This window comes from Martes martes (assembly GCF_963455335.1).
Source record: "Martes martes genome assembly, chromosome: X".
Taxonomy (NCBI): domain Eukaryota; kingdom Metazoa; phylum Chordata; class Mammalia; order Carnivora; family Mustelidae; genus Martes; species Martes martes.
The window spans coordinates 104,856,382-104,869,226 of NC_137897.1; the positions used below are offsets into that span (position 1 = coordinate 104,856,382).

Consider the following 12,845-nt stretch of genomic DNA (forward strand, 5'->3'; position numbering starts at 1 on the left):
AAAGCTCGGACACCAAATGGGCAGGTATCGACTGGCTTCAGCTGTTTATAACAGGCAGGGAAACAATTTCTGGAATTTCATTTGAACCGGAACTGAAACTGGGGGGAAAACAAAAAACAGTGAGGGCTTTCCTGGGGAAGAATAAGGGAGAACAGTTCAGGGGCCGCTAAAATTCACACTAACTCCACGGCTACTCTCAGAGCGAGAGAAAATGTCACTGACCGAGCCGGGTTAGAGGGCAAACGGCCCGCAGGATCATCCGGGTAAGAATGTATTGTGATCATTCTTGGTATTTGGGGGGTCTTCCCTGCACACAGGAGCCTTGGAGCAGAACACTAACAAAAACAAAACTGTGTGTGTGTGTGTGTGTGTGTGTGTACGTGTGTTTAAAGCAATATGGCCCAGCAAATTTCAGAACTGACACTGGGAGCTTAAAGGAGTTCAACGGCTCTGCTAGCACAAGACAATAAATCCTCACACAAATTAGAAACTGAAAAGGAAATAAAAACGTCCTCATTTCCAATCGTGGGAATGTTACACGTGAACTCTGGCTTGGAAGGAGGCGGGGAGGCCATTCCACACCTGCAGGCCTTCCCAGGAAAGGGGCCCAGGGCCTGACCCTGAACCCATCCCCTCAAGGTTACACCACGGGACCCTCAATATGGAAATAATGTTACTTTATTCCCTTAGTGAGTATAGTATTTCCAGCGCTATCAACGGCAACTGTAACCTGAAAGGAGGCAGCTGAGAATTTCCACGGAAGAAAGTGAAGAGTTACTTTTGGAAAGTACTCCTAAGTGGCCCAGCCACGGTCCATCTGGACAGATGCACGTGGGCCTACGAGCACAGACAGAGAGAAGGAAATAGTCTACATTTGCAGATGTATACGCCTGCAGCCCCAAGCGAGGTGCCTAGGAAAACAGCATCATGCTCCAGGACTCGCCACTCACTTCCATGGGAACTCAGGCACGTTAACTTGGTTCTCTCCACCTCCCCCCGCCCAGTCACCACAACATGCGATCCAGTGAGTCAGGCATTCAGTGCATGCAAATGTTTGGCTGCATATAGGCAACAACACCTGGATGATTGATCAAATCTTCAACTGAATGCGCTGGATGCTTGGGCGGCATGCCCCCCCAGCCTTTGATGGCTTTCTGCCTCAGTTTCCCTAGCTATAAAGAAAGGGACAACGATTATATATCACTTACCCCCAAAGGGGTCAGTAAGGATGAATTAACGTCCAAAGGTAACACTGAGTTCTTGAAAAGGACGACTGTGTGCCGGGTTGATTTTTTTTTCCCCCCAGTACGGCCAGTTAGACTTTCAGCACAATGAAATCCCTTCAAAATGTGGTTATGTGCTAAACAAACACAACAGGTCATCACCTTCTTTGCCATCATTAGCATCATAGTAACATCCTTCTCTGACTTTCTTAAAATGTCTCACTTTTGGACTGAATCACAGCCAAAATCGGAATTTTATTGAAGGCCTGAAAACAAATGTGTTTGGGCCATATAAAGCAAGACAGATGAAAAAAAAAGAAGTCCCTGTGGGTGTTTGAAGCCCAGGCAATGTTAAGAGCTCTACTTAAACAGGTAAAACTGGTCTATCAATGAGAATTCATTGGTTGCTCAATGGTATTTGTAAGGGAACCAAAAATGTTCACACACACACGTTCACGGCAGAGGTGGGAGAAAGAAATTGTAATGATGCCTTTTCCCACTCTCACACACTTCCCTACCCATGAGGTGGTTTCAACTTCTGTGGCTGGAAGACAGAGGAAGGGGACAGAAGGAAACAATATGGGAGAGCAGAGAAGAGAGACACACCAAAGGAAACTACAACCACACAAAACTGGGGAAACAGACTAGATAGACAGGCAAAAAAAAAAACAAAACAAAACGAAACAAAAACCTGGAATCATGCCCCCTTTCAAACTCAAGTCCTGCCTACAGAGGAAATCCTGAATTATAATCATTTCAACTGCCACTTATTATCTGCCGGGCATATGCAATTACATAGATTTGTATATATGGGTAAAAACATATAATACATAAAATACATTATATCTGTAATTAGATTTAAGCTTTCTATAATGGGGTATATCTAAAATTTCTAATCCTCACAGGAACCTTATAAGGGAGGTTTTGATATCTCTCTGTACTACAGACGAGAAAACTACAGCTCAGGTCCAATGACTTGCCCAAAGTTCTATACCTGGTGAGGTCCATGGCCAAATTCAGATCCATCTGGATCCAAAACCCACGCTCTTCCCACTACCTCACATGGTCTCCCACTGTAGGAATATTGAACACTCAATGTCTTTGCTATGAGGCTGGACATTTTAGGGACCGTTAGGTCAGATAGAAGCCCATGTCCGACATGACGCGGCATTCCTTTTTTCTACTGAGGGGGTCCATCCACTGAGGCCTTGGATCTTCCTCTAACCAGTCGAGTGTTGCCACCCAGCTAGAGCTGGCTAGAGAGAATCTGGAGAGGATTCAGAGGACAACGGCCACTGGTGTCCCCAGGTGAAGCTGTACCGTGCCCTCACGTGAGTGGTTTACGCTGTGCTCTGAACCTTTCAGAGATGCGTTCTGGAGAAATCCTATCACATATCGCCAGGTTCTGTAGAACGTCGTGAGGTTGTGAATTCACAGAAAGAAGGCTCTTTCCCAACACCGCTGCCTAACTTACCATGTGCCACACTCACAACTATTTATTCAATGCTCACTGAGTGCAGGGCACTTTCTTAGCATGGGAGGGGTCACACCCGATTGTGTTGTAAATACTTCCGCAAAGCCATTTGCAGTGAAATATACCACTATTAGAGAGCCCTTCCAGACATTTTCTAAGAACCACAAAAATGTCATTGCTAACCTTTGTATTAAAAAATAAAACCATGCGAACGTCTTCACGCACAAACCTCTGACCCTACATAAGGATTTGAGTTGCATTAAGTTCTTTCGAAGCTACAAATAGAAGTCCGTGGTGCAGGGCCCTCCCACTCATGGATCATGGGGCAGGAACACTGTCACTCTGGTATACAGTGGCACTTTTGGTAGCCTTTTTTTTTTTTTTTTATTGTGGCCACAAAGCAATCACAAGCAGATGGTACAACTAACTTCTATTTGTGTCTTAGTTACTAAACTCCTCATGAGAGGAAAACTGTGTACAGGTCAAGGGAATCTGTGGGTGTCTCTGTGTAGGGCAGTGAGTCAGAAGGTGGCGAGGGTGCGGTGAAGCTCGCCTTCCAGTAGCTTCCTAGTGGCAGTGAGAGCTGATACATGCCCCCGTTGGAAAGCAATTTGGAAACATGCATTAAAATGCTCACATCCTTTAACCTGATAACACCAATATTTCAAGAAAATGATTGAAGATCAGGAGAAAGCTCCATGCACGAAGACGTAGCTTTATTTATGAGGATAAAAAATTTGAAACAATCTCAATGTCCAGCAAAAGCAAACTGATTAATTATCATGAATACTTAAAGAAATCTTAGGCGGCCACAAAAAATGATTAATATGAAGATTTGTGACAACATGAAAAAGTGTTTCCAATATAATGTTAATTTTAAGAACTATAAATCACTTGTATAGTTCCAATTACATAACAAGTCCGTGTGAGTGTGGTTTTCTGGACAAACATTAGAAAAGAACAGCTAAAAATGAAAACAGGATAGGGTAGTGGGATTGTGAGAAATATTTTCCCCTCTATTTTCCAAGCTTTCTCTAATATTACAACATTATCTTTATAATTTTAAAGTGGGGTGAAGGGGTCCCTGGCTGGCTCAGTCGGAAGGGTGTGTGACTCTTGATCTCAGCATCATGGGTTCAAGCCCCACCCTGGGTGTCGTGATTACCAAAAAAATAAAATAAAATAAAAATGGAGTGAAAAACAAGGGTCAGACATCCTTTTCAACAGAGCAAATCTTTTTTTTTTTTTTTAAGATTTATTTATTTATTTGAGACAGATGCATGAGTGTGGGAAGAGGGAGAGAGAGAATCTCTAGAAGACTCCTGCCAAACATGGAGCCCAACTCGCGACCTGGTCTCACAACCGTGTGATCATGACCTGAGCTGAAATCACAAGCTGGACACTTAACCAACTGAGCCACCCAGGCGCCCCAACACAGAGAATCTTTGAAGGAAATGAAGAACGGCTGCCTCTTCAAAAGCCCAAGAACACAACTGGAACGGCGGACCCTGTCCACCCCTCATTTCTTCCCCATTTCCATTTTTGTTCGATGTACCACTTACCTGGTTAATGTGCTTCAGCTTGTCAATAATTTGACTGACCACTGGCTCAGGGCCCTTCATTTTCAGCTCATGGAGGTTGAACTGATTTTTCATGCCGTTCCTCGCTGCCTTCTGGCTGTATCTGGAAAGGGAAAGGGAAAGAAAAGGTTTGTCACAGGAGGGTCCCATCAAAAATAAAAGCTGACTATACTTGACGCCAGTGGTCAAGCTGACCACAAGCTCTCTTCAGCCTTCTAAACCATGGGATGACCCTATGATGCAAAAGTAAACCACTCCAGATAAAGTCTATGCGCAATGGAGAGCGTTCAACAGTCAACAAACATCAATACATTCATTCAACATCCTTTCCCCACCCCAGGAGTTGGGGATACAACAATGCAGACCAAGTCCCCTCCCTTACTCTGTTCTGGATCCAGCGTGGCTGGATCTGATGAGAGCTATGTTAAGGGAGGTCCTGCGTCTTAGGGGAACACTCAGAAGGGACCTTAACTTGGAGTGTGCTTTACTTCTTCCTTCTCCTCCCCTTCCTCCTCCCACCATTTCCTGTAGGCCCTGCAGTTGGGTTTGTTTTGGGGAGGCATTCCCAAGCCATGTGCAGTATAAATTTGCCCTTGCCTTACACACCTCCCCCCTCCCGCTAATTACGATAGTCGGGTTAAAGGCAAATTTGTGTTTCTTCTATTTGTATTTTTAATGACAAATATAGTAAGTTCCTGGTAAACAACTTAAACAGTACAGAAGTAAACAAAGCATAAAGTAAAAGTTCCCCTATCATCCTATCCTTCCAAGAGAGAAGCATGGCTAGCTGTCTGATATATATTCTTCTAGGGGTTTCCACACACTTTTACTAACACATAATTCTAACCCAAACCGGAAGCATACCAGTCATGCTGATTTGCAACTTTTCATCACTTAACAGCGGTCTTGTCCTTACTCTTCTGTATGGCTACATCATAATTTACTTATCCAATCCCTGATGAACAATGGAGTTATTTCTAATAATTTGTTAATATAAACAATGCAACAAAGAACATCCTTGTATACTAATCTTCACACATTTGCATGAATAGCTATAAAGGATGATTGCCTAGAATCTAGTCTTTTTGTATTCTTCTTCCTTAAGATTTTATTTATTTATTCATTTGAGAGAGAGCATGAGCAGGGGGGAAGGGGAGAGGGGCAGAGGGAGAAGCAGACTCCCTGTTGAGCAGGAAGCCTGACGTGGGGCTCCATCCAAGGACACTGAGATCATGACCTGAGCCCAGGGGTGACACTTAACTAACTGAGCCACGCAGGCGCCCCTCACATCATAATCCCAAATTACGACATGCAATGAATAATTAATACTACTACATTTTTGCATAGCACTGAACAAAGCAGTTTCTTATCATTCAGCTTACTTGAGCTTCTCAACCACACTGTGATGTGGGTAGGGCAGACATCTTTATTATTTATTACCTAAAATTCCACAACTTCAGAAGATACTGATCTGGTTTTGTTAGGTGTTCCCTTCCATGATATGATGTACCTGCCAATATTCAGGACGCGCCTTGAAAAACACGTGCAGTAGCAGAGGAGGTCAGGAAATCTAGTTCCGACCTTCATAATTAAAAAGACATCCAATGAAAAGGAAAATATTCTTTTAAAATAATCCCTACACCCAGCATGGGGCTCGAACTCATGACCTCGAGATTAAGAGTTGGGAGCTGCCCCGACTGAGCCAGCCAGGCGCCCCATGGAAGGGAAAATATTTTGTAGTAAAGTTGAAGAGAACATTTGATTGCATTTCTTCTGAAATGCTAGGCGCTTATTTAACTTTGAAGATCAGTGAATACACAGATCACCAACCATCAAACACCAACTGCCTTTGGGGGTATATTAAAGAAACGCAAAGCAGCATTCTTTACTTATGTATCTTGTGGCAATCAGCTTACTAGCCTTCCCTTTTATGTTCATATAATGTTGCTTAAATGCCATCTCCCTCCTGATACCAGCAACTTCATTGTGTCTCTCTTTGCACCTACTGATGCCTGAAGCAGAGACCCTGTTCACAGGTAAAGGGGTAAAGCTTAAGATAAATCTTGTGCAATGAGCTTCAGGAATGTGTCCCCAGAGACACTTCGGTGGGTTTATGCCTATCGAAGCTTGCCAACCACTTTTATCCCTGCTCCTACAAAACAAACATCTTCCCGAAGTTTATGATCCTCATTGGAATAGTGTAAAGACATCTGCCAACGTCACGATTTTGCCCTGTACCCTCTCTTCCAAATCACCTATAAATATTCAATCAAATTAGTCCCCCAGCTGATCCCTGTGGACCACTGTATTCCTTCCCGCCATCCGGAAAAAAGTGTCCCTGTTGCTTGCTCTATTTTTTGGCTTCTTATCTCCAAGCTATGGATCAGGAACCAGGACAAAACACTGCTCTCCAATCCCACGGTGACTCAATTTTTTAAAAACAGCTTTGGGTTGGAAAACTTGCCAAACATTTTGAAAGTTGAAATAGCAGCCACTGTTCCGCTCGCCTCATGTGCTATTTAAATCCTCAAAGGACTTCGGTAAATTAAGCATGGTTTCTGGTTACAGAAGTGTTAGGAAGAGCTGGCCTGTGGCTTTGACCTAAAACTTGCCTTAAATTTCTGTTTTCCACAAAGCAATAACCCAAAGTACTGATCCAACTGATTTCCATAGCTGCTAAGACTTCATGGCACTGTTTTAAAACTCGGCATTCTTGCGCTCTCCCTTGAGGTGTCTCAGTACCTCTCCCACACCCCAATCATTTCTGTTTCCCACATGTCTACTCTGCTCTCCTTCACTGGACAAAATACAGAATGGAATCTTAAAAGCCTGGAGTGCTAAATGGAATATTATGCAGACACGAAAAGGACAAAGTCAAATCCAAGACACACTGTTGCAGATACAAACGGTGGTCAAGAATGGACAGTGTGATTCCATTTGGTATAAAAATGGGTCTGCAGATGTATGAATCCCCTGTCCTTTATACATGTCCCGATAGACACAGACAATTTTTAAGAAATGGTGATAGCAGTTATCTCCAGTGCGCAAGCAAAGATATGGGGGGACTCTTAATTTTATTTTATCTTCTTCCGTGTCTTGTACATTTTTAAATCTTTACAATAATTTAATGTCTAATGAGTGAAGTTTTATATAGTGGTTAATTTTCTTAAAGGCAGAAGAGAAAGCAAAAGGAAAGAAAAGGTAAATGCAAAGCAGGGCCCATGGGAAGCCCTTCTTCTTGGAAAGCTTCTAGTGGCCATCGCTAGCAACCCAGCTCAAAGGTGACTTCTTAGGACAGAATGCATATGTATAGAATGCAATATACACGATGTCACCCCGGACCCCGTCGAACCTCAGGTGCTTATCATCAGGTCGCCAGCTCTGCTTGGGTAGGTGAAACGTACATGTTTCGTACTCTTTGATGAAGTAACTCCAATTTGCCTATCTCAAAAGGACAGTAGATGAGCGGGGCTGTGAATATGAATGGACGTTATTACGCGTGCCTTCTCTCAAAAGGAGGCAAATAAGTCATTCAATGCTCGATCACCTTCCCTGGGGCTGCCTAAAGCCCCTTCCTGAAAGCTGCTGAGGGCCTCCCTAAGCCACTCAGACGCATCCCAACCTGCAGACCTTGCATGTAACTGTATCCTGGGGAGCGACTCGAGTTGCTTGCTCTCCTCTTATGCACCTTCCGACCGCCAGCCCATGAAACCTGTGACGTTTTTGAAAGCAGAGGCTTAGTTAAGTTCTCTTTTGTACTACGCAGAGCACCTCGTGGTACTGACAGTAACAAGAGTACCAAGAGCTGTCAGCATTGAGTGCTTTCTCCGGGCCAGACACTGAAGCACTGAGAAGAAAAAACATGCGGCATCTCACGGACTTCTCTGACCAACCCAAGGGGATAGACACTAGGATTATCAGCCCGTTTTTACAGATGAGGAAGCAGAGGCACAGAGAAGTGAAGTCACTTGCCCGAGGTCGCACAGTGAGTGGATAGAAAGTTGGAGATCGAAATCTTGTGAGTCCATTTCTAGCTGCCTGTGTTTTTCTTTCTTCAAGGTTTCCTTTTTTATTTTATTTATTTATTTTTTTATAAGATTTTATTCATTTATTTGACAGACAGATCACAAGTAGGCAGAGAGGCAGGCAGAGAGAGAGGAGGAAGCAGGCTCCCTGCTGAGCAGAGAGCCCGATGCGGGGCTCGATCCCAGGACCCTGGGATCATGACCTGAGCCGAAGGCAGAGGCTTTAACCCACTGAGCCACCCAGGCGCCCCAAGGTTTCCTTTTTTAAAAGACATCTCTAAACCTTACGTGGGGCTCGAACTCACAACCCTGAGATCAGGCATCGCATGCTCCTCCTGCTGAGTCGGCCAGATGCCCCTGGCTGCCTCTGTTCTTAACCGCTATGCTGCTACTGCTTCCTTAGGAATCGTCCGTGCCGACTAGGTATTTGCCATTTCCTCACCGCACTGCTCCCCCATATGAGACACAAGCTCCCTGTAACAGTCACCAAGGCTCGGCGCAGGGCGCACAACAGCGGTTCTCCTCACCTACTCAGCAGATACCTGGGCTCGCCTTCTAAAACCCTTGGGGAGGGCCCCGTGGATGGAGTTTCTCCTCCCAAACACAGATCCAACAGTATTGTTCTTCAGTGAACTATCTGTGTTCTTGGGAGATACGGTATTGAGGTCAGAGAAATAAACAATCCACCACCACCACCGCCACGCCACTGGGCGAGCACCAAAGGTGATCTGAAAATCCCTAAGGACAACAGAAAAATGAATGCAGGAGAATGAATGTTGTGTTTAATGCCTCTCTGCCTTCATCCCCTCGGCTCTAGCAATGTGGCAGATGTGACGTACCCCCGGGGAATTTTATGGAACATGCATGCGCCGATTCAAGCCTGGAGGGACTGAGTTAGGGGTGTCTCCGTAGTTTGGGCATTAATTAATTCAGCATTTCATTTCCAATGGCTCCCTCTGTGTTACTGGCGTGTGGAGGTTCACGAGAGGCTCTGAACGAGGACGAGCCATCACAGCACGACTCTCACCCGCAGGCTGCCCAGAGCACCAGGAAAGGGGGCTCCGTTGGCCACAGAGGACTTTAATGATGAGTTATCTACTTAATGACACTCACCTCTAATTACACGAATTATCCACTCTCAGGAATACTGCTTCTTTCCTAACGCTTTGACGTGGTTCTGGCAATGAATGCCAGCCAGTGGAGAAAGAAAAATGAATAGAGAGAAGTTCCTATCTCCAGAATCTCTAGTTTTCTTAACTGGACATGTTACATGTGCTCTAAGAAGCATCACCTTCTAGGTATGATACGCGGTAATACTTATATACTACTTATATACTTAAATACTACCATCCACTTTGGTATCTGCTTAGCACAAAAATGACTGCCCTAATGCCAAGAAATCCCTATTCGTGAAATGAAAAGGGGACATGCTTCTGTTCAGGCAGATTGGTCAAGGATGGGGGAGGAGGGGGAGGAGGGTTACCGGTGCAAAAGCCATAAAGAGAAAAGGAACCTAATTTAAACAGGACATCTGGGCATGCTTGTCTTGGGACAGTTGAAGCAAAGAGAGCACTTGTAGAAAAGGAATAGAGTCAAACAAGCGTAAAATGGGCGATCTTTTCTTCCCATTTCTGTGCTGGCTGAGGCAGCAAGGGTGTAGTGGAAAGAAATCAACGAATTCAAACATAGAAATCGCTGGAAACGGAAACACCCTTAAGAGATCATCTTGTCCAATCCACTCTTCGGTAGGTGAAGAAACTGAGACCCAGAGAGGGGCTTTTCTACCAGCACAAGTTGTTAGTGCCACAACCCCCGCCCCCCCAACCTTTAGAAGAAAGCCGGCTCTTTAAAAGGTCCCTTAAATGCACACTGCGAATTTCAAACATTGCTAGCCCGGCTGGCTATAAGGCGGGGAGGCTGCTAGAAAACTCACTTTCCTTCTTCCCCTAGGCATTAGAATGGTGGTAAGTGTTTGAGAGCAAGTCTTAGAAGGGCTAACTACTCCTCCCCCCACCCCGCACCCCACCAAAATATGTGGTTTTACAAAAGTTTAATTTGCTGCCGGGTTCGACGGAGGCTGCAAGTGAGTTACAGAGCTCACATTCTCAGAGCGCCATCTTATGGAAAGACTGAGGTATTGCATGCAGCCCCTGATTTATCAGCTCCTTTCTTTGGAAAGTGCTCCAGCCACAATAATCACTGTGGAAAAATGGGATAATTAAAGAGTATAAATAGCTTTAAAAACAAGCCAGAACACAGGGTAGAAAAACCATCTTGTTAAGAGGCCTAGAAAAATGTTCTTTCTATCCAAGATGCAGTCTTAATTTACATAAATGAACAGAAAAATAAAGCAAAAGGTGAAAAGAGCTGAGTTTTTGTAAATGCATTTCATAAAGATAGCAACAATTTGCTTCTTATTTATTTATGCACATATTTAAAGGAAAATGTTTCCCATATTTGTCAGCACAGCGGTTCCACTTGAGAGCAAATGTCAACCGGGAGAGTGCTAGAAACCTATATATCCACCATACTCTGAGAAGCCCCTCTGTTCTTTCAGAAATTAATTACAAATACATTTCAACAGACAGGAAGTAAAAGCTAGAGAAGAAACTGGAGAGATGTAGATCCATTTATATCTCATTTAGCGGGCATGAGCTATATAAGGGACTATGTGTATTAGAATCTGGTTTTCACCTAGTTTCAAAGCTCCCCGTGAGGGGTGGGGGCAGGGACTGAAAGATTGGTCTTGGAATATACTCAAGAAGTCATTTAAACCTGGAGAAGTGAAGAATATCTTCCAGATGGTGAGGAAAGCGTGAGAAGTTGAACATCACCCGCCGTGGCGAAGAGAGTCTGGCCGTGGGGAACATGGAGACAAAAAGGCCAATGATGAGGGGATCACCTGGACATTGGTCCAAGGAAGCAGCCTCTGCAGAGGAACCTCTTCTCTCTCAAGGTAAGGAGAGAGAAGAGGAAATAAGGAAGCCAAAGTGAGACCGTGGGCTAGGCACAACCCGGGGTGTGGGAAGGACGGTGAGCACTGCCTTCTGGGCTTGGAGCCCGACAACCAGCAGTCCGGATGCCAGGTGGAGGGTTCTCTTGTGGGGAGGGATGGTGCCCCCGAGGAAGGACATATCAAGGAGGAAAGAACTTCCACCCAGTTTCACTCTTACAAAACCTGAAAGAAGAATGTAATTCAGGAGCTGGGGAGCTAGGGGTGGGGCTGTCACGGCACGAAGCGCTCAGTGTGGATTTATTATTCAATCACCCCAAACTCATTTATCAAGTCCTTCTAGACCAGAGAACTAGCCCAGAAAACCAGATGTTTTCTCATCCCACTGGAGTCAAGCCAAAAGGAAATGATCTTTACCTGCTTTTAAGTTAGTTGTTTTTTTTTTTTTTTCAAGTTAGATTTTTAACTCATGGGAATGAAGATCGGGTTTGGAGAGAACCCTCAAAATCTTTTAGTCCAACGCCCTCCACTTACAGATGGGCAGACTGGGGCCCACAGAGGCCAAGTGTCCCTGCAGATGTGACTTGCACGGAGTTGTCACGCTCCCCCAATAAAAGAGCCAAGAAAGGAGTGAGAGAACGGGTCACCTACCTCAACGGCCTGTGACAGCACTGGTGCACGGCAAGGGATGGTCAAAATTGTGGCCAGTAATTAGTTTTAGGAGGCGAAAGCCGATTTACTGCACACAGTTTACCAAGACCACGAGTACATCGTATAGTCGAGAAAGACCAAGCCACCAGCCTTGTTGTCAAGACCTAGTTTCGCAAGCTGGTTTCCACCATTTACTATGTGCCTTTTTTTTTTTCTTCTTTAAACAAATATTTATTTATTTATTTATTTTAGAGAGAGAAAGAGAGTGCGAGAGAGGAGTTCTATAGCACCAAGAGCCGTAAGATACCTGGGAATAAACCTAACCAAAGGATCTGTACTCGAGGAACTACAGAACCTCATGAGAGAAACTGAAGAAGATACTGTGTGCCTTTTGACAAAGAATGAAACCCCGCCTGCCTTGTCTGGAGGACGAATTGATAGCCCGAAGCCGAGTCAGTTGGGACAGCCGAGGCCACGTGCTTCAAACAGTGCCCAGACCCGCAGGTGAGGGCCGATGCTGTTACTACGTGAACGCACCGAACCCCGAGCGGACGTGCAGCAGGACTGCAATAAATGGTATTCGAAGAGGATTTCCAGAGAGAGGATGAAGGCACCTTGCAATGAACAGTCGGGGGAGGCTTCAAATCTACCCATCCCCGTGCTGAGGAGACCGGAAGAAATGGAAGCGTCTCGGTTGTGCAAGGATGCCCCAGCTGAAGTCCAAGTCCAGGTTCGAGCAGGGGCACCGATGGTGTAGGGTTCAGGGAGGACTGAGCACAGCCGAAAGCACCCAAGGCTTTCTTTCAGGTTGTGATTGAGCAGTGACCTGTGGCTCCCTTTAGCAGAGGTGTCCTCGCACGGAGCCTCCAGGGGACAGGGACTCTGGGGGGAGGCAGGTGGTGGGGTGGGGGGGCTCACCACGCAGGGCTTCAAACGGTG

General features: G+C 45.2%; 1 protein-coding gene across 1 annotated transcript in view; it reads right to left on the reverse strand.

Moving 5' to 3' along the window:
* Positions 1-12,845, reverse strand: part of GPC3 (glypican 3) — a 401,574-nt gene that overhangs the window by 97,616 nt on the left and 291,113 nt on the right. Inside the window, exon 6 of the mRNA XM_080794945.1 lies at positions 4,260-4,380. Coding sequence (XP_080651071.1) covers positions 4,260-4,380 — 121 coding nt within the window. The remainder of the gene's footprint in view (positions 1-4,259; positions 4,381-12,845) is intronic.